General features: G+C 39.6%; 1 protein-coding gene and 1 long non-coding RNA gene across 3 annotated transcripts in view; one reads left to right on the plus strand and one right to left on the minus strand.

Moving 5' to 3' along the window:
- Positions 1–1,135: 1,135 nt before the first annotated feature.
- On the minus strand, positions 1,136–12,107 carry LOC113926243. Its single transcript, XR_003521246.2, has 3 exons — positions 11,967–12,107; positions 10,774–10,831; positions 1,136–1,304 (listed from the first exon to the last, which is right to left on the minus strand). It is a non-coding gene; the product is annotated as an uncharacterized LOC113926243 (long non-coding RNA).
- A 204-nt stretch (positions 12,108–12,311) lies between these two features.
- The window catches only part of ILRUN (inflammation and lipid regulator with UBA-like and NBR1-like domains), a 91,522-nt gene continuing 77,355 nt past the window's right edge, over positions 12,312–26,478 (plus strand). Inside the window, exon 1 of one of the 2 annotated variants that reach the window (XR_003521346.2) lies at positions 12,312–12,684. Coding sequence is in view for 1 of the 2 variants with exons in the window: in XM_027601556.2 (XP_027457357.1) it covers positions 12,527–12,684 (158 nt within the window). In the remaining variant the exon portion in view is untranslated. The remainder of the gene's footprint in view (positions 12,685–26,478) is intronic. The other variant, XM_027601556.2, reaches the window with a different exon arrangement.

Here is a 26,478-nt window from a genome sequence, read left to right on the forward strand (position 1 = left end):
GGGGGTGAGCAGGAGAGAGACTGAGGGAGGCCAGCAAATTCTATTGCCTCTGAGGCAGGGCCCTTGAGGTGCTCTCACACTTGAGTCATTATCATGGCCCTCTGAAATTCAAATTAACTTTTGAGGCATATAACTTTCCAGGAAATGCTCACCTTTGCCCAGCTTCAGAAAATGGCTCTTGTTTTTCCCCTTGAAAGTTTATTTTTAACACCAAGACTTCTTTCTCATGGAACCCTTCAGCTTTTGCATGCGTGGTGGCATGGCTGGGGCTTCACACATGTGGCCCTTCTGGGCAGGTCTGCCCCTGCGAAGTGTATGCTGAGGGGAGGGCTGTGTCCCTGAGGCCTGGCTCCTACCCAGATGCCTGCCTGAGGCCCACTGTTGAGGACTGTACTGTCTAGGGCCGAGCTACTGTCTGGCCGCCCAAAGCAGCAACATCTATAGGCCCCTATGCTGAGCGGTAGCTCACCTCTTTGGGTCAAGTCCGTGAAGACGATTTATTCCCCTGATAGGTAGTAAATCCCTGCTAGTGTGAAAGGACCAAATAAGTGTCTTTCATCCTCTTAAGCGGCAAGTATAGTCATTCATTCAGTGACAGCCATTTATTATGCATGCCAAATGTTTATCTCTACCTCATGCTGCACACGGGCATGGAGACAAAACCAAAGGGTCAGTTTTAAAGAAGAAAACTTTACTGAGTTATAATTTACATACAATAAAATTAACCATTTAAAGTGTACCATTTGAGGGGCACTTGGGTGGCTCAGTTGCTTAAACATCTGACTCTTGATTTCATCATGAGATCTCAGGGTCGTGAGATTGAGTCCCGCATCAGGCTTCACGCTCAGCGGGGAGTCTGCTTGAGATTCTCTCTCTCCCTCTCCCTTTGCCTCTCCCCACTCCTCTCTATCTAAAAAAAAAAAAAGTGTACCATTTGATGACTTTTGACAAATGGATACACCCAACTAACCATCACCGTAATTAAGATAGAGAACAATTCCATCAATCCAACCCATAAAGTCCATTTATGCCCATTTATGCCCCTTCCCAGTCAATCCCTCACCATCCATTCAAGTTTCCTTGCAACCCTAGGCCTCATTGGTCACTTTGTAATGCTATAGCTTACTTCTGTCTGTTGAACTTCATGTAAGTGAGGTATGCAGAATGTAGTCCTTTCTGTCTGGCTTCTTTTGCTCAAGATCATATTTTCAAGATTCATCCATGTTGTATCTATAGCTCATACCTTTTGATTGCTGAGTATTATTCCATTGTACAGATATATCAGAATTTGTTTAGCCATTTTCCTGTTGATAAACATATTTAGATTGTTTACATTATTCAAATACTAGAAATAGCTGCTATGAACAATTATGTACAAGTATTTGTATGGACATATGCATTCATTTATTTGGGGTTAATACATAGGAATGGAATGACTGGTTTTATGGTAAGTATATACTTAACCTCTTAAGAAATGGACCAGTTATTTAAAAAAATCTCATTTCTAGTTGTCAAGTCCATAGATATGTTACAAATCCCAGTTTCCTGATCTTGGTATTTTAGTTGAAAAGAGCACTGCTTTAAGAGTCAGAAGTCAGGGGTTTAGCTTAAGCATTACTTCCTGACCTAGAGTTTTAAAAAGGGGTCATATAGCTTCTCAGAGCTTCAGTTCTCTAATCTTATATGGGAGTTAACAATTTCTTCCAACAATAAAAAATTGGAAGTAGTCTCAGTCCATCAGTAGGAGATTGGTCAAGTAAAATACACTCCTAAAGTGGAATACTATGTAGCCATTAAAAATGATTATGTAAATGTATATTTACTGATGTGGAAAGCTGTTTTCAACATACTGTGAATGAAAGAAGCAGGCTAGAGAGGCAGGTACAGTATGATATCATTGAGGCAAATTATACAAAAAGAGAGTTTTATGAAAGATGTATTTACTAAAATATTTTTTAAAGATTTTATTCATTTAAGAGAGAGACAGAGAGACAGAAAGAGAGCATGAGCAGCGGGAGGGATAAAGGGAGAGGGAGAAGCAGACTCCCCGCTGAGTAGGGAGCCTTATGTGGGGCTTGATTCCAGGACCCTTGAGCCGAAGGCAGACGCTTCACCAACTGAGCCACCCAGGCATCCCATTTACTAAAATATTAATAATGGTTATCTCTGAATAGTTGGATTTAGGTTGGTTTTTTTTTACTTTCTCCTTTATAACTTTCTTAATATAAATTTCTTAATTTTATTTGCAATAAGCATGTATGAGTCCTTGCAACCTGTTTTTCTTGAGGATGAGATGAGAGAATGGATGGCTATGTTGAGAAATTGTAAGGTTTTATTACATAAATTGAAAACATTAGTGTTAGTATTAGTATTTGTTACCCAATCTTTTCTGGCAGTATCCTAGAAATTATCAAAGAAACACAATTAGAAGCAGTAATGACAGTTCCATAGAAACATAATCAGGTTGAATATGGTGAAAAGGTAAACTCCCTAGAAATGAAAGAAATCTAGAGTAAAGAAGAGGGCACAGGTTCTGAGCTGTGGGCTTAAATCCTGGCTGTCCCCTTGGGTGCATTATTTAAACTCTCACTCTCTATTTCCTTATCTGCAAAATGGGAATAATAATAATATTGATCTCATTTGGCTATGAGGCTTAAATGAGTCAAAGTACCTGAAGTGCCAGACATTGGGCATATTGTAGGGGTTCATTAAATATTTCTTTCCCTTTTCTTCCTTTTCTTTCTTACTGCTAACTTGGATGCAGATAAGAAGATGCTTTACACATTGTGACCCAGTTGGAGAGAGTGAAAAGAGTGATCATAGTAAAACGAGAACGGTTGTGAGGTGTGTTTGTTTGTTTTTTACATGAGGGAGAGGTGAAGAGCTGGTGTTTACTGAGATGATGTCTTGGCTCTGGTAGATTAAAGGAGCCAAGAAAAGATGAAAGAAGACAGACAAAGGAAGGAAAGAGAAAGAAGAAGGAGAAGGAGGAGAAGGCGGGGGAGGAGGAGAAGAAGAAGAAGAAGAAGGAGAGAAGGAAGAAGAAAAGAATGGACTACTTCTGAATGTATCTAGGTCGAGGGACTGGGGGACACGAGATAAAGACAATCAGGTTTTCTTTGATATTGTCCCATTCGCCACAGTAAAAAAGAGACCCAGGGCATCAGATGCTTTCACCGGAAGAAAAGATGGCACAATAGGTTGGTGCCTCCCATTTTTGTATCTCTTGAGTAGGGAAATAGGGTAGAGGAACTGGAAAAACCCCAAATGTGGGGCATCTGGTTCTTTCCCATCATGCTTTGGATGGATGTTGGAAGCAGAGGTGCTGCCCACTGTAGTAGGCTGCCCTTCAACCTCACCCATTCACTTCCCAGAGAAAATGCCCCCTCAAGTACCCCTTAGATTTTATTTCCTTTACCTGGATTCACTTCTAGGTATATTTCTGTGATCAGAACAGAAAACAGGAGGCAATAAAGAGGAGCCTGGGTCTCACAGCTGTTAAAGATTCCCAAACGCATGCAAAAGAATGAAATTGGATCGTTATCTTAAAACATATGTGAAAATTAACTTGAAATGGATTAAAGACCTGAATGTAAAACCCAAACTATACAACTCCTGGAAGAAAACATGGGGAAAAAACTTCATGATGTTGGACTTGGCAATGCTTTCTTGGATAAGACACCAAAAGCACAGGCAATGAAAGCAAAAATAGACAAATGGGATAACATCAATCTTAAAACTTTTGTGCATCACAAAAAGATAAATATTGTATGATTCCACCTGTATGAAGTATCTAAAAAGTCACAGACACAGAAGGTAGAATGTGGTTGCCAGGGGCTGGGAAGAGGGGGAAAGGGGAGTTAATGTTTAGTGGGCACAGTGTTTCAGTTTTACAAGATGAAAAAGTTCCAGAGATTGGCTGCAAAATAGTGTGAATATGCTTAATATTACTGAACTGCACACTTAAAAATAGTTAAGATGGTAAATTTTGTTATTTTTTTAATCACACTTAAAAGAATAAATAAATGTCTAAATGACTTTGTTGTAATGTGTCCCTTCTCTAGCCTGTTCCTCAAATCCTGTGAAAAATCACCAGGGCCTGGGTAAGGACTCCTCCAGCTGGTTAGCTACCTTTATATAGTTATTTATAGAAATGTATGTCCTTGTATGTATGTCCTCCCCCATTGCCATGTAATACCTTAATATTTAACAAGCATCTGTGCTTACCTCGTTAGAACTTCCAGTCCCGGGGAATAAGCACAGAATGTAAGTTTGGGTTCATGGTTATGTTTATGTAAATACTAACTGTAGCCATAGGTTAAATTCCAAAAAATTTTATTTTTTGCTTGACTTACTATTTTGCTCCACTTCAGTGATCTTTTTTTTTAAAGATTTTATTTATTCATTTGAGGGAGAGAGAGAGCATGAGCAGATGGGGGTGAGGTAGAGGGAGAGGGAGAAGCAGGCTTCCCGCCGAGCAGGGAGCCCAATGCAGGGCTGGATGCGGGACTCAATCCCAGGACCCTGGGATCATGACCTGAGCCGAAGGCAGATGCTTAACGGTTGAGCCCCCCAGGCACTCCTCCACTTCAGTGATTTTTTGCAGCATTCCCTATATAGAAATGAGTAAACCAAGGTCTACAGAGAAGCTCAGTAATTTGTCCATGGTCACATAGCACAAGGATGAAGGCTGTCTTTCTGGACCACTGTCCCTGACTCAGACTTGCTGATGGTAAGTCAGCAGGTATTTGCTTGCTCAACTGGATAGTTCATTGGACTGTTAGCTGCTTCCTAGGTTTTGCAGCTTGCAAAGTTTAAGGCAGCTGACATGGAGAAGAGAATGTCAATAACTGAAATGAACTCATGTGTGTTTTTTATTTGAGCAAGGAGCTCAATGCGGGGCTCGATCCCAGGACACTGGGATCATGACCTGAGCAAAAGGCAGTCACTTAACTGGTTGAGCCACACAGGTGCCCAGAAATGAACTCATGTTTGACAAGCCCCCAGGTCACCCAACTTTCTTTTCTTCAAAATGAAGTGTCTCTTGATGTTTTATGACACGATTATTTTATTAAAAATCTGAAAATGCGGATAAAAAATGTAAAAATATCCATCATTCCCCACACTCAGAGATTGTCATTGTCATCATTAATACCTTGAAGTATATCCTTCCAGACACCTCTTGCACTCATTCATGCATCTGTTAGAAATTGCAGCACAGATAATACTACAGTTTTCTTACAGCTTTTATCATTCAAGAATATATTGTAAACATCTTTTTATGTTAGCAGAGATAATGGATCCATCAATTAAAAACCAAAGTTTTATTTCTTTAAATATAAGAAAGTAGAAAAAGAATTAAAATTATTAATAATTCCCTATTAATATTTCCAATCTTTTGCTATATAATTGGGTTTATACAGTATACTAATTTTACAAGCTGTTTTTTTCACTTAATATAGTATAGGCAAATTTCATGGTAAAATTGCTTCGAGCTTATTGTCAAAACTCTGGAAAATACAGAAAAGTGTAGAAAGAAAAACAGAAATCTCCTGCAATTTTTCTGTGTGATAGAATCAGTTGTAATATTTCGATGGATTTCTTTTAGTTGTTTTACTGTACTTACTATAATGAGTTATATCCACATTTTAAAAAGACAGGATTATATTGTATTTACAGTTTTGATGCAGCTTTTATTTATTTTTTTAAGATTTTATTTATTTATTTGAGAGAGAGTGCACATGAGCGGAGGGCGGGGGGGGGTGGGGATGGGGGCAGGGGGAAGAGGCAGAAGGAGAAGGAGAAGCAGGCTCCCCTCAGCAAGGAGCCTGATGTGGAACTCGATCCCAGAACCCTGGGATCATGACCTGAGCTAAAGGCAGACACTTAACCGACTGAGCCACCCAGCTGCCCCCAATGTAAGGATTTTTAAAAATAGCATTAAACGTTCCTCAAAAATGTGTTTTCAAAGAGCTACATAAAGTCCTACCTTACCAACATAAAATTTTTTAATGTTATTTAAAGATTGCATCTTTTTAAAACAACTACATGCTCAGTGTAAAAATTCAAGCAATACAGAAATGTAACATTAAAAATGAACATTCCCCATAAATTGGGTTGCTAGAGTTAGCAAATAAAAATGCAGGATACCCAGTTAATGTTTGTGACATACTAATATTAAAAAAATTGTTTACCTGAAATTCAAATCTAACTGGATATCCAGTTTTTATGTGGCAACCCTACCATAAACCCACCTTCCTTAACCGTTGGTATATATTCACAGTTTGTTATGCATATATTCCACACATATACATAAATATATACACTTACTATGCTTTTTAAGTAAATACAAAAGAGATCATAATATATATACTGTTTCACAGTTTGCTTTTTAAAAAACTCAGTCTTCTACAACTTGTCATGTTAGTTCATATAGACCTCTTTTTTTTTTTTAAAGATTTTATTTGTCTGAGATAGAGAGAGTGGGAGAGAGAGCACGAGCTGGGGGGGCAGAGGGAGAAGAGGGAGAAGCAGGCTCCCTACAGGGAGCCCCACGTGGGGCCTGATCCCAGGACCCCACAAACATGACCTGAGCCAAAGGCAGATGCTTAACGACTGAGCCACGTGGGCACCCCCTATTTCATTTTTTAAATGGTGGTGTAGTATTCTATAGCATAAATATAGTATAAACGTATCAAAACTCTATGGTTGGTCATTTAGATTGTTTCCAATTTTCCAGCATTACAAATCTGTAATATATGTAATTCTACATATATCTTTGGCCATCTCTTTTAGTTATCTGTATGAAATCTAAGATACAAGATGCATGTTTAAAATTTTAATAGCCACTGCCAAAATGCCCTCCAAAAAGGTTTCTACCAATCTGTAATCCTATCAACATTGTATGAAATTACGTTTTTCTTCACACCTTGTAGAATACTGCCTATAATCAATCTTTGCCAAACTGACAGATAGAAATATTGCACTTTTATTTTAATTTGCATTTCTCATGATATTCAAAATATCTTCATTCATTTATAGGCCATTTATAATTTTTCTTGTCAATTGCTCATTCATGTCCTTTACCAATTTTTCCTTTAGACTGTTTTTTCCTTGTTGATCTTAATAGCTTTTTATTTATTAAGTGATAATATTAATATTCTGTCCTGTGTGTTACAAATATTGTCCTTGAATTATCTGTTTGTCTTTTGACCATGCTTATGGTGTTTTTTAATTTTATTTTTTAACTTTTGCAGCAAAGAGGTTTTAAATTTTTTTTTTAAGATTTTATTTATTTATTCATGAGAGACAGAGGGAGAGAGAGAGGGGGAGAGAGAGAGAGAGAGAGAAGCAGAGGGAGAAGCAGGCTCCCAAGGAGCAGGGAGCCTGATGCGGGACTCGATCCCAGGACCCTGGGATCATGACCTGAGCCAAAGGCAGATGCTTAACCATCTGAGCCACCCAGGCGCCCGAGGTTTTAAATTTTTTATACAGGCAAAACTATTGGCCTTTTCTTCATTTCATAATTGGAGATTTCTTCTAAGATTGTTAAAATATTCATTCAAGTTTCTAATTCCTTACTTTTTTGGTCACAGATTCATGTAAAATTATATTGGTGAAAAGAATGAATCCACCCCCGCCCACATTTTTTTTTCAACAGTTTCCCTATTGGTGGACATTTGGGCTATTTCCAACTTTTTACTATTATATATATTATACTTCTAATGAAAAGCTTATTTGGGGGACTTGGGAGCTATATATATATTTATATGCATATAAATATATATATTATGAAGGCAACTCATATCAATTCATCTAAATTCACATCTACTCACCTTTAGAAAAATTATATCAGTTTACATTCCTAGAAGCAGTGGTGTTTGAGAGGACCTGTTTCTCCATACTCTTGCCAACAAAAGCTGTTATGTTATAAAGTGTTGACAATCTGATTAGGAAAAAGTGAGGCTTATTGTTGTTTTAATCCATTTCTTTAACTATGAATAGCATAATACATCTTTTAATATGTTTATTGGCCATTTGTATTTCTTCTTCTGTGAATTGCCTTTTTGTGTCCCCATTTTTTTTTCCTACAGGAGTTTTCATTATTTCTTTTAAAGATTCATTTATTTGAGAGAGAGAGAAAATGTGCAAATGGTGGGTGGGCGCAGGGTGGGGTGGTAAGGGTAGGGGGAGTGGGGGCAGAGGAAGAGGCAGAGAGAGAATCTTAAGCAGACTCACTGCTGAGCACGGAACCCATTGGGATCTCACCACCCTGACATCATGACCTGACCTGAGCTGAAATCAAGAGTTGGATGCTTAACTGATTGAGTCGTCCAGGTGCCCCCATTATTTTTTTAAGTTTATTTATTTATTTTTTTAGCAATCTCTATACCCAATGTGGGCTTGAACTCATGATCCTGAGATCAAGAGTTGCATGCTCTACCGACTGAGCCCCAAGTTTTCATTATTTTTAAGGGAAGGATGTCCATCCCTATATTAGAAATCAAATACTGTATTTATTTTTTAATTTTTTAAAAAAGAACTTGATTCTTTTTTTACTTCATCTAAGAGATGAATTATTTTGAACGGAACCTGGAGATTTTCATGGAATCTAAAGGAAACTCAATAACCAGAACTCAGGATGACAGGAACTTCTCTCTCCCATGCCTTCAGGTTTCTTATTTTTGTTTGTTTTTCTCTGTTTCTCTCTTTCTGTAGATGGGCATTATCTCGTTTTCATGGGTGCCCCACAAAGATGGTCCCTTTTCTGTATTTCTATCACTTTCAAGTAAACAGCCCTGGCCTGTTCCATAAACTCATTGAGTTCAGTTCCAAATTCCTGAGAGAGAGAGAGAGAGAGAGAGAATCTGATTGGCTGATCCCAAGTCAAGCATCTCCCTCTTGTCCAATCAATGGGGGCTAAGGGACAGGGCCACGTAGGGCAGACATGGCTGCTGGAGGCCACACAGAGGGTCATTAATGGTTTGCAGAAAAGGAGGTCATCACAGTTTGGATATATACCCAAAAGCTTTCTACTATAAGTTGCTGTTATCATATAATGTACCCTAATGTCTATTTGGACTCTGTTCTCTTAATCAGTTATGCTGTAGTGTAATCTTAGTACTAGCTGGTCTTGGCAATTCTGAATCTTAAGGACTTAGAGATCTGCAGGCAATCTCAGCTGCCTTGGTAAGATGAATCACTTTTCTCCTAGACTTTCAACTTCCAGTGGTAGAATGGCTTAACTCCTTTAAGAAACTTTGAAACTAACCTGGTCTGGAGATTTGGGATTCATTTAAATTTCTTATACGAGATCACCAGCCCAAGAAATTCAGAAAGAAACTGGCTGGTCTTGGGCATATTCCAGGCAGTGGCATCTCCAGGCATAGTTCCTAACATTGTTCTGAGATAATACCTAGAAGCCCTTTTGGAATATTGCCATCAGCTTTTCTTCCTTAGGGTGGTGCTCAGCAATTTGTCCCTTTGTCTCTCAACGGGTCCTTCTCCATGCCTTCTTCCCGACAAAACAAAACAAAACAAAACTGCAGAGCCATTACAGCAGAACCATATGTGTTAATAACCCCTCAGATTCAAGCGGAAACTCACATTCCCATGAGAGAATCATTCAATGGAGGATGGAGCGGTTGGTAGTTCCTTCATACCTAATGTGCCAGCCACCTTGGTCAGTGTTTTTGCATAGTGGATCAGAATGGTCAGCTCTTTATTGTGGGTGACCATGCCAAGAATTGCAGACGTTAAGCATCCTTGGTCCTCAAGGAATTAATGGCTACGGTACCACTTCCAATCTCATGAGAACAAAAATATCCCCATGATGTTTCAGAATTCACTTGAGGAGTAGTTGCACTCCTTTGAGATAACTTCTGCCATGAACCGAAGTTCTCAGCCACTTGGGTCTCTTATTTGCAAGGATCTCTTTGCATTATGTAGGCTGTTTATGTGTGAGCTAGTATACCTCTCGTAGTGCATGGGGTTGGCCAAAAGTTGTTTCTCTTGGGTCAGCATTCTAATAGAGTTGTCAGGTTCCAATAACATTTTCTTCTCTTGGATTCTTGGTCAACACAACTTTAATCCATGGGTATTGCAAGTTAACTTAGTTTTAGTCAATAGACTAAAATCAATTTCTTTTTTTTAAGATTTTATTTATTTATTTGCCAGAGAGAGAGAGCACAAGCAAGGGGAGCAGCAGGCAGAAGAAGCAGGCTGAGCAAGGAGCCCGATACGCGGCTCGATCCCAGGACCCTGAAATCATGACCTGAGCCAAGGCAGACGTTTAAACGACTGACCCACCCAGGTGTCCCTAAAATCAATTTCTGATTATTATGTAGGTAAGGCCAAATTGAACTCAAACCATAAGGGGAACTGTAGCAGAATATAGTGGATAGAGTGCTAGACTGGGAGTTTAGAGATCCTTACTAGCGTGTCATCTTGGGTGATCAGTTACCCTCTCTTGGTTTCAATTTCTTCATATGTAAAATGGGGAGGTTGGGCTCGACAGTCTGTTTCTTTCAGGTCTAATATCGGGATTTTTTATAATCTGTGTCCCCATTCCATCATCCATAAGATTGGGACAACATGTGTTCACCTCTGAGACAAAATTTTCCTTAATGTTAGTAAAATATTGCAACATTGTGGCCACCCAAAAATTAGGCCCTGGCAATGATCTAAGCTTCCGCACAGGTGTTAGAGGTGTAAGACCAGTTTGTTATAAAATGTTTATAACTACTGTAGAGTATGAGTTTGTAAGTATTATACCTGTATGCTGTTACAGTTGTCTCCCATAAGATAGTCACGTTGGACGGAAAAAAAATCACTGGAGAAGAGAAAGGGCATACATTCCATATTTTAATAGAGGACAAGGAAGGGAAATGAAGTAGAAGGGAAGCCGGGTGAAGAAATGACCTGGGCTACTAGTACCATTGTCTATTCCCATAATCATCTTATGTTTGTGGTCACAATAGTTATCATTTCTTGAAGTGTTTTTTATGGAATAGGCACTGTATTGAGCTTACATATTTTATCTTTTAATTCTCACAGCAATCCTATCCAAGCAGGCATTGTGATTACCAAGAATTGGCAGAATGAGAATTTGAATCCTAAATGTGTATGACCCAGAACCCAGGCTTTTAAAGCCATTATATTTTATTGTCTTATTTGGTACTGGGACAGGAGGAGGTAAAATGCTTTCCCTTTCTAAAACCTTCTAGCAACCCAGACACTATTGGTTACTTATTCTAGTGCTGTCTGCTGTTGAAATTGTTATGGAAAACATACCCCATTAAGAATCTGAAAAGTGGGTTCAGTTTTACTGCTCTATATTTTTGGACAAGACATAAAAGCTTCCTGGATCTCACTTTCCTTATTTGTAAAACAGAGAGCTATGTGAAGGCAGAAGGCCATTTCTTACTCATCATTTCCTCTGTTGGATGTAGCGGTGTTGGGCAAATAGGAATGCAAGGGGGTAGACAAGATGGTCCCTATACTGCGTTTCTCATTCTTTGATATTGAAATGGGGCCTTGACCAGGCAGGTGTACCATATGCACAGCAATATTTTGTTTTCTATTTTAAAACAGGAGGTATGCCAAATTCTCGTGACTTAACCTTTATTTTGAGAGGGTTGGTCCTGACCAAATGGGTGGGAGATTATGTGTGTTGCTGTCTGGATCTGTGATTGACGTTCGTATCCAGGCCTCCCTTACTTTCCAGAGACTTGATACTACTGTTGCATAACAGAAACAACACTGATAAATTGTAGTAACCATTATGAAGGGTGCCTGGGAACCAAGGATTCACGGCACTATCGATCCAGGAAAGCAGCTCTTAAAACTTATGCAAAAAGCCCTCCTTCCAGGGCGAGGGGCAAACTCCCGGCTAAGAAGACTGTGTTCTGCGTGCACTGTGGTACTTGACCTTGCCCTAGTCTCTTCTCTCAGACTTGATTTCTCACCTGCAAAATGAAGTTGCCGTAGACCGAGATCCCGGAGCTTCTCCCAAGACCCCGGGCTTTAACTCCTCCCCTTGAGTGTGGGGGCGGGGCGAGGAGAAGGTCAGGCCAGGAGTCACCCCAACCACCCGGCCGTCCCTTTCCTCCTTCCCACTACCCGCCCCCTCGCTCCACCGCGGTGAGGTCACGCGGGGGACGTCACGGGGTTGTGACGCCACTGAGGGGCGGGGCTCCAGGAGAGGAAGGGGCGGGGCGCAGGCGGGCGGCGCTTGCGCAGTGGGCGCGGCGCGGGAGGAGGCGGAGGCGGCGGAGAAGCGAGAGGCGGCGGCGGCGGCGGCGGAGGCGGCGGCGCTGGGGGGGGTGGGAGGGGGGGGAGCGAGCGAGTGAGTGAGTGGCTGAGTGAGTTTATCCCTATGAGGCGGTGAGAGGCCCGGGGCCTACCTCAAAGGAGCGGGGTCGCGGCGCCAGCTAGCAGCGGGCCCCCTCCCGGTCCCCGGGCCCGGCGGCGCGGCGGCGGCGGCTCGGTTTTGAGGAGGCGGGGAAGCGGGCGTCCGGCCCCAGCCATGGAGGGCATGGACGTGGACCTGGACCCCGAGCTGATGCAGAAGTTCAGCTGCTTGGGCACCACCGACAAGGACGTGCTCATCTCCGAGTTCCAGCGGCTGCTCGGCTTCCAGCTCAACCCGGCCGGCTGCGCCTTCTTCCTGGACATGACCAACTGGTGAGCCGGCCCCGCCGCGCCAGCACTGGGGCCCGCGGGGAAGGGAAGGGACACCCGAGCCCGGCGGCAGGGCGGGCCGGGCGGGCACTGAGGGGCACCCCCTTCCCGGGGCGTGGAGGGCGTGTGGGGGAGCCTCAGGGACATGGGAGAAATTTGGGGGGTGAGCAAGGCTAGAGAGGACCTACGAGGGGAGTGGGGGGCCACGGAGTGCACGAGGGGCGGAAGGGAGATTGGGGAGGGGCTCCTGAGGTTCTGCAGAGAATTAGGGGCCGAGAAACGTGGGAAGAGGGGAAAGACTTGAGTATCGAGGCATGGGGGTAGACTTGGGAGCAAGAGGGCTGTGGTGTTGGTTAAGAGTAAACAGCACAGGAAATCTGAATTTGGGGAGTGGGGAAAAAAGCCTGGGGTGTGGAGTTGGGGTTGAGGAAGACAGGGATGAGGGGGGAACTCCGGGAGAGAATTAGGTGTTGTGGAAGGACCTGGGGCACGGGAGAGACTTGGGAGTTAGGAGCTGAGAACAGATATTGTGTGTGTGTGTGTGTGTGTGTGTGTGTGTGTGTGTGTGTGTGTGTGTGTGTGTGTGTTTCTTTTCGAGGACAGGGAAAAAGGAAAAAAAATATGATGGGGGAGGACAAGTGAGTACCGTAAGAGAGATGACTTTCCGAAGAGTTGTGCCAGGGAGGAGTGGGATCTACTAGTAGATCTCCTAACGGAGGACGGAGAGTGCTAGACCTGGGGCAGGGTCTGGAAAATCCTTAGGAAAAGTGAAGGGAAGGAGATTATCTTGGAGGACGGAACTTTTGGAGGGGCCTGGAGTCCTGGACTCCAGAATGCCAGAATGGAGAGGAGCTTATCTGAAATAAAGCTCTGTTGTTTGGGATGTTTGGGAAAATGGAGAACTTGGCTTAGGCTGGGAATCAAGTTTTTTGGCTTGGAGTCTCCTTGTAGAATTGGGGCAGAAGACCATGGCACTTGGACTAAAGGAGTGTTTCTTGGCTTTGGATGTAGCACTTGCTATTTTTGATAAGCAGGGCTTGTTCTCTGAGGAGGGGCTGTTGAGTTCACTTAGGGTGAGTGATAAACTAGAGACCATTAGACTTCCTTTGAAAGGATTTCAGGTGAAACAACTCATTTTTCTTTGGTCAGAAAGCCAGGGGATGAGTGCCCTTTGCTCTCTGTGTTTGGGCATTCAGCCCCCTGACATGTGGAATCTTGTTTCTCTTGGCATCACTTCTACAACCAGCTTCCCCTTTATTCCACGTCCACTGAATGCCTCAGGCAAAGCCAGAAAAAAGAGGCTGTAAGCCTAGTCTTTATCCCATTCCTCTTCTAGTCCTGTCTGGAATGATGCTCATCTTACTTGTAGCTGTGGTCACACCAAAGGTGAGATGTGAAATTTTTTTTTGTAGCATCATTGGTAGGTCCATTATTTTATCTTTAAACTTGATTGTTATAGCAAGAGTGGGATTGAATTTCTAGATGTCTAGAAAACTTTTTGAGGCATTCAATGCAGGAGATAGTCTTTATAGTTGAAGAAGCATTTGTGATCCCCACTTCTATCTTTTATGTCTGGGATTATCTAAGAGAGGGATTACAGCCTACAGTAGTTTTCTGAACACCAACCTATGGTGTTTAAATAGTCCTTGGTAGTGGTTATTGAAAACACTGAGAACAGGTATTACACTAGTGAAATTTAGAAGTAAAGCTGTACCTTGACGAGGATTCTCTTGCCCGCCTACTTCCTACCCCCAGCTCTTTTTCTTCCTTGTTTACACTAGTTCAGCATAGGAAACTTGGCATATTGTTGCTGCCAGTTTGGTAGGGGAGGATCATTATTTCTCCCCACCCCCTTGTGAGTCGTACCATTTAAGCCCTGCCCCTATAAGTTTTTAGTTCTTTAGAGTCAGTATTTATAAGTATAATTATTATGGCTACAAAACCAGTGTAATGAATTTTATATGTTTGAGGTGTGTGTGTTTAACATCTAAGATTGTTTGCTTTTAGGTGTGAAAGGTGAGGCCCAGTGTGGGTAAGAAAAAAAACTTAAAAATTATAGTTGCATTAGAAAAATTTTATTTGAAAAAAAAAAGAAAAATTTTATTTGAATTTCTTAATAAAAAATTATTAAGCTCAAAGGCACAGAGCAGCATGTATTTTAATGAGATAGCATTTCTGTATGAAACAAAGTGTGATAACATTTCTAAGCAAAGTAATAAGCCATTAAAAGATGGGTTCGGGTTTTAAAGCAGTTAGAAGTTAGTAGCTTCTTAGGAATCCAGGCAATTAAGTGATAATTCAGCTTTGAGCCATATTACCTAATTTTTTGGCTGTAGAAGTCATTTTTTGTCTTTGATTGTAAAATGAAGAATTACTTGTGAACTGAAGAGAGTGAGGCTTGATATTCTTTTCTTTCTCATGAAAGCAGTTAGCTCCAGTATTATATTTTGATTCCTATTTTGACCTGGCTAAATTTGTCTTATTAGATTTTTATTTTAAATAAATCGTAATAGCCATAGAAGTATATTTTTAGACTGTAATATAGGTCTTTCTGTGGCTTTAGCCAAAAGTTTTGTGTAAAACAATCACATATCTGCTAACCCACCCCAAAGAAATAAATCCATTTGATAAAGACTTTTTTCCTCTGAATTATCAGTCGAATGTTACTTGTTCACAGACCTTCAACAAATCGTACCACTCACACAAACACAGTAATTAGTTTTAATTTCCCTTTGTCCACCCGACATAAAAGTGGAGTAATTGATATCTTGGTACTCAGAATTTCATTCTACCTAAAAGGAAGTTTAGCAGTTTAGTAACTTGAAAGGGTATTTGATAATTGTCAAGAATCTTAAAATTCTGATAACCTCTGCCTGAAAAGGTTGTTTTATGAATTGAATTTCCTGTAACATGTTTTATAAATAAATTCTGCATCTTAGAAAAAAAAAACTAGTTAAATACAGTCATGCATGCGTACTTGGTCAAAACATTTGTGTGTTAAGAGATCTATAGTCTAGAAATGTATTGTTTTCAAGTGCCATTTAATGTCCAATTTTGCAAACTCTAGAGATAGTCCTAATACAGGTGGGCAAAATCTCAAATGGCTGTGATTAACCTGTTGATTTTTATTTATTTATTTATTTTTTAAAGGTTATTTGAGAGAGAGAATGAGAGAGAGAGCACATGAGAGGGAGGGGGAGGGTCAGAGGGAGAAGCAAACTCCCTGCTGAGCAGGGAGCCCGATGCGGGTCTCGATCCTGGGACTCCAGGATCATGACCTGAGCCGAAGGCAGTCGCTTAACCAACTGAGCCACCCAGGCACCCAACCTGTTGAATTTGAGATGATTAACTTTACTGTAACTTCATAAGTGCCTGCTGTGGGTTTTAATAAATAACCACCATTCAGTTGTTTGATAACTGTTAGAAAATAATATGGTAAATTAAAAATCATTATTTTAAAATGAAAGCCATAAGTTTTCTAAAATGAAACTTGATTTGGAAAGACTGTGCTTTTGTTTTCAAAAGTAAGTATTTTTTGTTGTCAGTAACAAATAACTTTTTTCTTTTTTAAAGATTTTATTTATTTATTTGACACAGAGACAGCGAGGGGGGGAACACAAGCAGGGGGAGTGGGAGAGGGAGAAGCAGGCCTCCTGCTGAACAGGGAGCCTGATGTGGGGCTCGATCCCAGGACTCTGGTATCATGACCTGAGCTGAAGGCAGACGCTTAACAACTGAGCCACCCAGGTGCCCCAGTAACAACTTCTTAAGAAGCCGTTGAAGAACTGACTAAATTGAATGTTTTGACTTTGTAAATTACCTACCCTATAAAGGATTTTTCCCCCTAGTCCTTAGTTCATTGAGCATTATGTAGATATTTCTATTTAATTTGGGATGAAGTATGTTTCAGTTTAAGCGTAAGCGTTTTTGTAGTGTTTATTCCTGAGCTGGCAGCCATGCTGCTGGAGATTGATGGAACTGCCTCTTAACAAAAGTAGTCAATTTTCAGTTCCTAAGTGAGTACATAAAGTGAATAAATGGTGTGGTGAAGAGACCCAGTATCTGAAGCCAACTGAAATGACTTGTAGATTACTATAACTTTCTGTAGGTGGAATGTCTTGCAGAGACACTACTGGGCTGTGAGTATAGAACCTGGAATTCTAAAACTGGAAGCAGGCTTAAGAGATTCTCTAGTTCATTCCAGTTTTTCCTGAAGAATTGTATATAATCCTTCCAAGCCAGCTTATTCTTGCATCCCTGAGGGCAGAAATTTGCATGATACCTTATTATAGTGTTTAATTACTTTTCTAGTTAGAATTTTGTCAAAACTAAATCTCTCTTACTGCAATTTAAAACTTTTTCGTTGCTTATACCCTCCTTTGAGATGGAGAATATCTAATAAACACCTTCCTTAAGAGGTCAGAAAGTTTCTGTTAATTCAAATCACTGAAGCTTTTTAACCATGTATAATTTAAGCACATTCCATTTAGTGATTTCTCATCCTTTAATGTAGCTTAATTTATTTGTTTTAAGGGGAAACCAACATGATTCAGAGGAGAACTTACATATGATTTAAAAAAAATTTAACATAAAACCATTTTAACCAATTTTAAGTCTACAGTTCAGTGTTAACATAAGATTTTAAGTTCACTTCTGACCCTCAAAATCATTTGTCTCATGTTTTTTTAAGTGAGTTCTTTAGCATTTGTGACAGGCAAATAACACCTTTAGATTTTGTTTTATTTTATTTTATTTATTTTGTTAAAGTAGGCTCTATGCCCAACATGGGGCTTGAACTCAAGACCTCAGGATCGAGAGTTGCATGCTGTACCAACTGAGCCAACCAGCTGCCCCTAGATTTTATTTTATTTTTTAATACTTCTAGATTTTTAGAGGACATTAACTTAGGAATTAGTACTGGCCTTATTTCTTGGTACAGGTATAACTACAATAATTTTGACTAGCATATAGCCAGTGTTGACTGTTCATTTGGCTCGTGCTTTGAAGTTGTGGTGTTGCAACATACTAGGTGTCTTCAGGAAGTAGTATGTATTTTTTGGAACATTACATGTGCCCATCATGGGTGGAACAGATGTTTTCTAGAAAAGTAACTAGGGAAAAACATTTTTATACAATCATGTCCTGTTGACTTTGTCAACATTGTCAGAGGCACCTGACTGGATAAAATATAGGTATAACTGACACAATGAAGCAAAATCAAAATCTAGATGTGAAAATCAGTTGTATCTCTTATTTCACAGTACCTCTCCTGCCTGGTCTTTTTTTTTTTTTAAAGATTTTATTTATTTATTTGAGAGAGAATGAGAGAGAATGAGCACGAGAGGGAAGAGGGTCAGAGGGAGAAGCAGACTCCCCGCTGAGCAGGGAGCCCGATGTGGGACTCAGTCTCGGGACTCCCGGATCATGACCTGAGCCAAAGGCAGTCGCTCAACCAATTGAGCCACCCAGGCGCCCTCTCCTGCCTGATCTTAATCCATTTCTCAGTCACCTGCGTGGTAAATGAGTTTCTCATCCACTCTCAGGTTTATATGCATGAGTCTAAGTAAAGTCCCTTTATAACAGATAAACCATGATATTAATACTTGGTTTCTGGAAAATAATGTGTGCCAAGCAGCAGTTTTAGGGAGAGGGTAGGGAAGGATTGCATAACACTCAGTGACAGAGTGTTGTGCGCTCTATGACTTTTTAAAAAATATTTGATTGATTGATTGATTTAGAGGGCAAAGGGGGGAGATGGAGAAGGAGAGGGAGAGCGTGGGGGAAGGAGCATAGGAAGAGGGAGAGTGAGAATTTCAAGCAGACTCCCTGCTGAGCACACAGATGCTCAACCGACTGAGCCACCCCGGTGCCCCACACTCTATGACATTTTTAAGAAGGTTGAGAGTTCTTGCTTTAGAGTTCCTCTTTTCCGCTTTGTTCTTAACGTTTTTTGAGTGGCACATACAAGTTGGGACTCTGGGTGTAATGTAAAAAAGTTTACAAATAGAGCATCTAGATTCATTTTAGTTTTAAAACGAACACAGTAAAAAGTACATTGTTGTCCTACAGGAAGTCTTTACAAACAGTATTGCTGTGGGACTTGTATTTCTGATCATAGATGAGGTCAAAACTAATCTCTATTATAGCTAGGGTGGGTGGAGGTGGTTTCTTCACCATTTCTTATCTTCCCACTCCTTCCACACAGAATTTGTGTAGCACGTAACAGCAAAAACTATCAACCAGACAGTATTTAAATAAATGTATTTTGGATAGATTCTTAGCGGTTTAATACAAAAAGCAGAAGACAGCCACTATTATAATTTGTGCTCTAATAGGAAAGGAACATGTCAGAAATAATCAGAGAAAATACTAAATTAACTGAGTAAAATTTCAGAACAGGTAGGAATGGACTGAATCAAATGGAACCAGTGATTCACAAAAATTGAATGACTGCTATGGGCAAGTTGTGTTCTTAGCAGTTTTGAAATAATTAGGGGATTTGAATTGATGGAAAAGCAGTGTATTGTAGGTAAAGGATGTTTCCGGAGTGAAACCAGGAAGGAGCAAGTGGAGTAGAGCCATCTAGGATCTTGGCTTGGCTAGAATGTGACAAATGGAATCAGGAAGCTTATTTTTATTTTTTGTTTGGAATATTGTTGATTTTTTAAAAAATTGAGATGAAATCGACATAACATAGAATTAAACCATGACAAAGTGAACACTTCAGTGGCATTTAGTGTATTCACAATGTGATAGCTACCACCTATGTCTAGTGGAAACATTTTCATCACCCCAAAAGGAAACCCTACACCTGTTAAAGCAGTTGCTCATCATTCCTTGGAAACCCAAGCCCTGGCAACGACCCAGGTCCATTTTCTCCCCCTTGCCTTGACAACCACCAATCTGAATTCTTCCCTATGCATGAACCTATTCTGGATATTTCATATGAAGGGAGTCATACAGTATTAGTCCTTTTGTGTCCAGTGTCTTTCAAGGTTCATCCATGTTGTATAGCATGTATCAGTATTTCATTCCTTTTTATGGCTAAATAATATTTCTGCGTATGTTGATACCACAATTTATCCATTCATCCGTTGATGGACATCCAAGCCATCTCCAACATCTGGCTGTTGTGAATAGTGCTGCTGTGAAAATGCATGTACATTGTTTGAGTGCCTGTTTTTACTTCTTTTGATTATAAACCTAGGAGTTGAATTGCTGGATCTTAGGGTATTCTATGTTTAACTTTTTGAGGAAACACCGAACTCTTTTCTACAGCAGTTGAATTATTTTATATCCCCCCTAGCAATGAACAAAGGTCTGTCCCAATTTCTCTTTCCCTTGCCAACCACTGTTATTTTCCTTTTTTTAAAATTATAGTCATTCTTACGGGTATGAAGTGGTACCTCATTGTGATTTTGATCTGTATTTCTCTAATTACTAGTGATATTGAATGTCTTTTAATATGCTTTTTAGCCATTTCTATACTTCCGTGGAGAAGTGTTTATTCAAGTCCTTTGCTTTTTTTAGTTGGATTGTTTTTTTCAGTTGTAAGAGTTCTTTATATATGCTGGATACTAGACCCTTATCAGATATGTGATTTGCAAACATTGTCTCCTATTCTGTAGATTATCTTTTCATTTTTCTTGATAATGTCCTTCAATGCACATTTTTATTTTGATGCGGTCCAGTTTATCTAATTTTTTGTTGTTGCTTGTGCTTTCGGCATTATATCTAATAATCCATTGCTAATCCAAGGTCGTGAAGATTTTTCTTTGTTTTCTTCTAAGAGTTTTACAGTTTCTCTCCTTATATTTAGGTCACTGACCCGTTTTGAGTTAATTTTTGAATGGGGTGTGAGGTAAATGTCCAACTTAATCCTGTGTAGCTTAATTTTGATTATGTCATATGCTCTGGGACTGGCTTCTCATTGACCCTGCATTAAATATATCCTTTACTTGTATTAAATATTGTCTTTGGCTAAACCTAAAAATTGGGCCAGAAAAGTGTGCAAGGTTTTCTGATGGGGGAAAGTATTATGGATGTTCTGTTGGTGCCCAAAACTAAAAAACTAAATGTGTTTTTAAATGGGTCAATTCATCCTTTCCCCCATCTTACCAGCCAGCTCTTTCTGATCTTTCACTTTTCTGTTAATAGCTCCATTGGTCTCCCAGACGTTAGGCTTGAACTGAATTCTATCCAATGCCCTCTTGTTCCTGGACCCCATTCGTTTCCACTGTACAGTGCACTTCCCAGCTCTTTTTTCCATTCCCCTTGCCACCACCTTAACAGGAATACTCTCCACATTGGCTTTCCACACCCATCTCTGTTCCTTCCCATCCATTTTGTGGACATACCACTACCAGATTAATCTTTCTAAATCACAGCTTTGATCTGGGCCGGTTTTTTTCTTAAAAACCTTTAAACAATGCCCTTGTTGCATACCAGGTAAAGAACAGAACTTTAGCTTGACATTCAGGGCCCTCCAAAGATTGGTCTTGGTTTATCTGCCTCTACGTTTCTGGCTTATCTTTTTTTTTTTTTTTTTAAAGATTTTATTTATTTATTTGTGAGAGAGAGAGAGAGTGCACAGTGCGGGGAGGGACAGAGGGAGCTAGAGAAGCAGACTCCAGGCTGAGCAGGGACCCTATTTCTTCCTTATCTTATAGAAAATTCCCATGCATATAGAATTTTGCATGTGCATATATATGCACATATACCTAGAGAATTTTCTGTGTGTGCCTGTGTATATATGTGTGTGTGTGTATTTTTTAACAACAGTGGTATTGTAATTTGAATAATGGTTCTTCCTATCCAGTTAAGTGGATACCACAGCCCTTGTACTGAGTTAGCTGTCAAGATATTTGGATAGGATGATCAAATAGGTATGTAGTTTTCCAAAAGTGCAGTGGTAGATTTGATCTCTTCAAATACAGTAGGATTCCTTCACTGTATTGAGCAACAGACTCTCATCCATTAGTTACATGTAATTATTAAAACTTTGTTTTGCTGTGTTAAGAGCAAAATGTATTAACTAATGAGTTCATCTGAATTTGCTTATGAAATATTGTCAGGGAACACATTTTATAAGTTAAACTTTTTAGTTTTCCAAACTAAACTTTTAATTTAGTTTAACTTTTTAGTTTTTTCCAAACACATGGAAGAGGTTTAGTTCTTATTAAATCACCTTGTGCATATGAAACTAATACTTTTCACTCATAAGGGTAATTGATTTTGTGAGTGACTTTCTAATGATTTGTCAAAGTTAATGTATATCTTGGGAGGGGAGCAGCTTATTTCAAATATGGAACTTAGCCCCACTGAAATTACCATGGTACTGGATTTTAAAAGTCTAAAAATGAACAGTTGTGTTTTCTTATGTTTGAGCCTTGGCTCTGTGAAGTGTTTCCAAGGGTTCACACTTGAATTATTGTGCTTGAAGTCAGTGATTCATAGCTTACTGTGGAGCAACAGCCTACTACTCGATTGATTGAATGATACACAGAGTGCTTCTAAAGTGCTTTCTGGTCAGCATTTCTTTTCTTTTTTGGCCTCGATCTCAGGATCCTGGGATCATGACATGAGCTGAAGGCAGATGCTTAACGACTGAGCCACCCATGCGCCCCAGCATTTGTTTTCTAAAGTAAATTTTGCTTTTTAATTTTTCCTTTTAAATACTTTGATAATAGGCTTTGGGAGAATAGAAATCACTGAGGGATGGGGTTTGCATACAACTACAACTGGGAACCAACTGCCTTTAAATTTTTTTAAATTTAAAAATAAAAACTATTTTATTAGGATATAAAGTTTTATTGTGACATAAATCATTGCAGATAAGATAGAAAGTGCCAGTCAGCAAAAAGGAAACAAAAATAAGCCATACTCACAGGAGCCAGAGATAAATAATTTTAACCTTTTCATGTGTATTTTTCTAATACATACTATAGTATGTTACCTGTTTGCTTTACAAAAGTGGAATATTTACTGTATTACAGGTACTGTTTCAAGTGATTGTTTATATTTTAATGTTCACAATAATTTTAGGAAATAAATACTGTTATCCTCATTTTACAGAAAAGGAAAAGAGGCTTGGTAAGGTTAAGTAACTTGCCTAAAGTTACATGGGTAATAAGTGGTAGAAATAGGATTCAGATGTAAGCAGTTTGGGATCAGAGACTGTCCTCCTGATTGCTGTGTTTTATACACTTTGTGGGTTGCTAGGGCTGCCATAACAAATTGCCACAAACTGGGTGGCTTAAAACAAAAAATTATTCTCGGACAGTTCTGGAGGCTAGACATTGAAGTCACGACATCAGCAAGGCTGTGCTCCCTCTGATGGTTTCTAGAGAAGAACCATTCCTTACCTCTTCTTAGTTTCTGATGGCATTTCTTGGGGTTCCTAGGCTTGTAGGTGTTTCATTCCAACCTCTGCCTCAGTAGTCACATGGCCTTCTTCCTTGTGTGTGTGTCTCCAGATTTCCCCCTCCGCAGAAGGACACCAGTCAGTTGGATTTTAGGCCCAGCCTAATCTGACCTCTTCTAAACTAATTACATCTGCAAAGACTATTTCCAAATAAGATCACTTTCTGAGGTTCTGGGTAGATGTGAATTTTGGCGGATACTCTTCAACCACTACATACACTATTTGTAATCTGCTTTCACTTATAAAATCTCTTATGACTATGGTATCTTTAATATGATTCTACACTTTTACGTTTAAGGCTTCATAGTATTCTGTTACATGGATGTAGAATAATTTAATAATCCTTTTTTTTGTTGGATATCAGGATTGTTTTTAATTTTTTATCACTATAAACTCAGTATTGAATATCCTTGTAGGTAAATCTTTGCTTGCATCCTTAATTATTTCCTTAGAATTTTTTCCCTAAAATTAGATGCTGGGCTAAAGATAAACATGGCTTTTAATACTCTTAATATTTAATTGCCAAATTGTGTCTCTCATAAAGGTCAGACTAATTTGTATTTCCACCACTACTGTGTGAATAACTGTTCTTTTAATACCTCATCAATGCAGCATATTACAATCAAAAAAATTTTTTTTCAGTTTTGTAGATTAAAAAATGTGACTTGTTTTAATTAGTATTTTGTCATTTTTAATGAGTACTTTTTTCTTTCTTTTTTTTATTTGTCAGAGAGAGAGAGAGAGCAAGTAGGAGCAGGAGGAGGGGAAGAGGGAGAAGCAGGCTCCCCGCTGAGCAGGGAGCTCGATGCGGGACTCGATCCCAGGACCCTGGGATCATGACCTGAGCCAAAGGCAGAGGCTTAACCCACTGAGCCACCCAGGTGTCCCTCTAATGAGTACTTTAATGTCCAAAATGTCCATTTGTATTTCTTTTATGAATTGGCTGAATGTGCCCTTTGTCCGTTTTTTTTGGTAAGGAAGTGTGCTTTTTTGGAAAGGAAAGTTTTCTTCCTGTTAAAGTAGTAATACTGAATACAGAAAACCAGCAAATTCAGAAATGTTGAAGAAACAATAAAGAAATAAAGCCACTGGGATGCCTGGGTGGCTCAGTCATTAAGCGTCTGCCTTCAGCTCAGGTCATGATCCCAGGATCCTGGGATCAAGTCCCGCATCGGGCTCCCTGCTCCGCTGGAAGCCTGCTTCTTCCTCACCCATTCCCCTTCTTGTGTTCCCTCTCTCGCTTTGTCTCTCTGTCAAATAAACAAACAAAATCTTGGGCGCCTGGGTGGCTCAGTTGGTTAAGTGACTGCCTTCGGCTCAGGTCATGATCCTGGAGTCCCGGGATCGAGTCCCACATCGGGCTCCCTGCGCGCGGCAGGGAGTCTGCTTCTCCCTCTGACCCTCCCCCCTCTCATGTGCTCTCTCTCTCTCTCTCTCAAATAAATAAAATCTTTACAAAAAAACAAAATCTTTTAAAAAAAAGCCACTTGTAATACTACTCAGCTGTCAGTTTGTGTTCACATATATGCATATATAGATATATATATGATGTATATTTTAAGTTAAGCCTGGGTGGCTCAGTCGGTTAAGTGTCTGCCTTGGTCTGCCTTCAGCTCAGGTCATGATCTCCAGGTCTTGAGATCGAGCCCCACATCAGGCTCTGTGCTCAGTGGGGAGCCTGCTTCTTCCTCTGCCTCTGCCCCTCCCCCTGCTTGTGCTCTCTCTCTCTCTCTTTCTCCCTCTCTCAAACGAATAAATAAAATCTTTAAAATATATATATAACACGTAACTTTACAGCCTGCTTTTTCACTAAGCATAGATATCTTGCCATGTCTGTTTTTCATGGCTGCTAGTATTCCATTACTTACTTTGTAACATAGTTAAGAAGCCATTTATTGATTATGTTGTTTTCCACTATTATAAATATCTGTTCGCTTTTCTAATTATTTTCTCCTCTCTTTCTTAATGTTTTAAGAAATTGTGATATGACATCAAAAACTAATGATGTAATGTATGGTGATTAACATAATAATAAAAAAAGGAAGTTGTGATATGTATAGCCTGTATATTTATTTTGGAGAAACTCTTAGAAGTGGAATTGCCAGGTCAAAGTTATGCCCTTTTGAAGGTTCTTGAACATTGACAGACTGCCTTCATGAAGGATGTAACAATTAATAATCTGAACAGTTAGGCATTAGAAAGCTTGCTTTCTGGGAATGATAATTTTTAATATTTGCTGAGAAGATTTATTCTGATAGATAAAAGGCATTACATGTTTTAGTTTGCATTTCTTTGATTGCTTGGTGAAATTTTAAGTTTTACATGTGTGCATTGGCTATTTTTTAATAGACATTTTTTATATTGAAAAGAAAAAGTATAACGAATCCTGTGTACCCACCATCCTGATTTCAGTCATTAATTTTTTGTCTTTTTTTTCACCAGAAGAACAGTATTGTACTTTTTTTTTTTTTTTGAGAGAGAGAGAGCACTGAGGCGGGGAGGGAGGAGTGTAGAGGGAGAGAGAGAATCTTCAGCAGACTCCACTCCCAGCATGGAGGCAGAGGTGGGGCTCAATCTCACAACCCTGAGATCCTGACCAGAGCAGAAATGAAGTCATTCCCTTAACCGACTGAGCCACCCAGGCGCCCCTCCAGTAAGGTTTATGCCAATCTGTGGTCAGTCCTCTCACCTCCCCAGCACTGGGCAACCACCATTCTGCTTTCTGTCTCTCCCGAATTTGCATTTTCTGGATATTGCATGTAACTGTAAACATTCAGCATGTGGCCTTTGTGGCTAATTTCTTTTCTTGAGCATAATATTTTCAGGGTTTAGCTGCATTGTAGCAGGGATTATTTATGGAAATTCATTCTGTTCTATTTTATTGCTGAATCTTCTACCTACCTTAAAAAATAATCATTATTATGAAAAACATAATTATTCAAACACTACCAAAGATTTTTCAATGAAAGGTAAGTCTTTTTTTGATTCTAGGTTTTGTGTCTCTTTGTCTGAGATGGTACCTACTATCAGTCTCCTCCTGTGTACCTTCCCAGACGTTCTACATAGTTTTAAATGCCAGTAAATGCCCTTGCTTTTTGGTATCTTTGTCATTTTAAAAATTGGTATGCGTAAGTTATATCTTGCACATGTTTTTTCAGTTTCCTGTTTTTTAACTTCTTAAAATTTTACTTAAATAATTATAAAACTAATACGTGTTTCTTGTGAAAAGTTTAGAGAGTACATAAATTCCTGTGTTTTCCCTCTCTCAACTCATTCTCTAGAAGTGGCCGTTACTCTGTTTTTTTCAGAGACACTGTGTACCTCTGTAGGCCTGTATTTGATCAGAGTGGTCAGAGTCCATGTGTGTGCTAATG

This window comes from Zalophus californianus, chromosome 7 (genome assembly GCF_009762305.2).
Source record: "Zalophus californianus isolate mZalCal1 chromosome 7, mZalCal1.pri.v2, whole genome shotgun sequence".
NCBI classification, from domain to species: Eukaryota; Metazoa; Chordata; class Mammalia; order Carnivora; family Otariidae; genus Zalophus; species Zalophus californianus.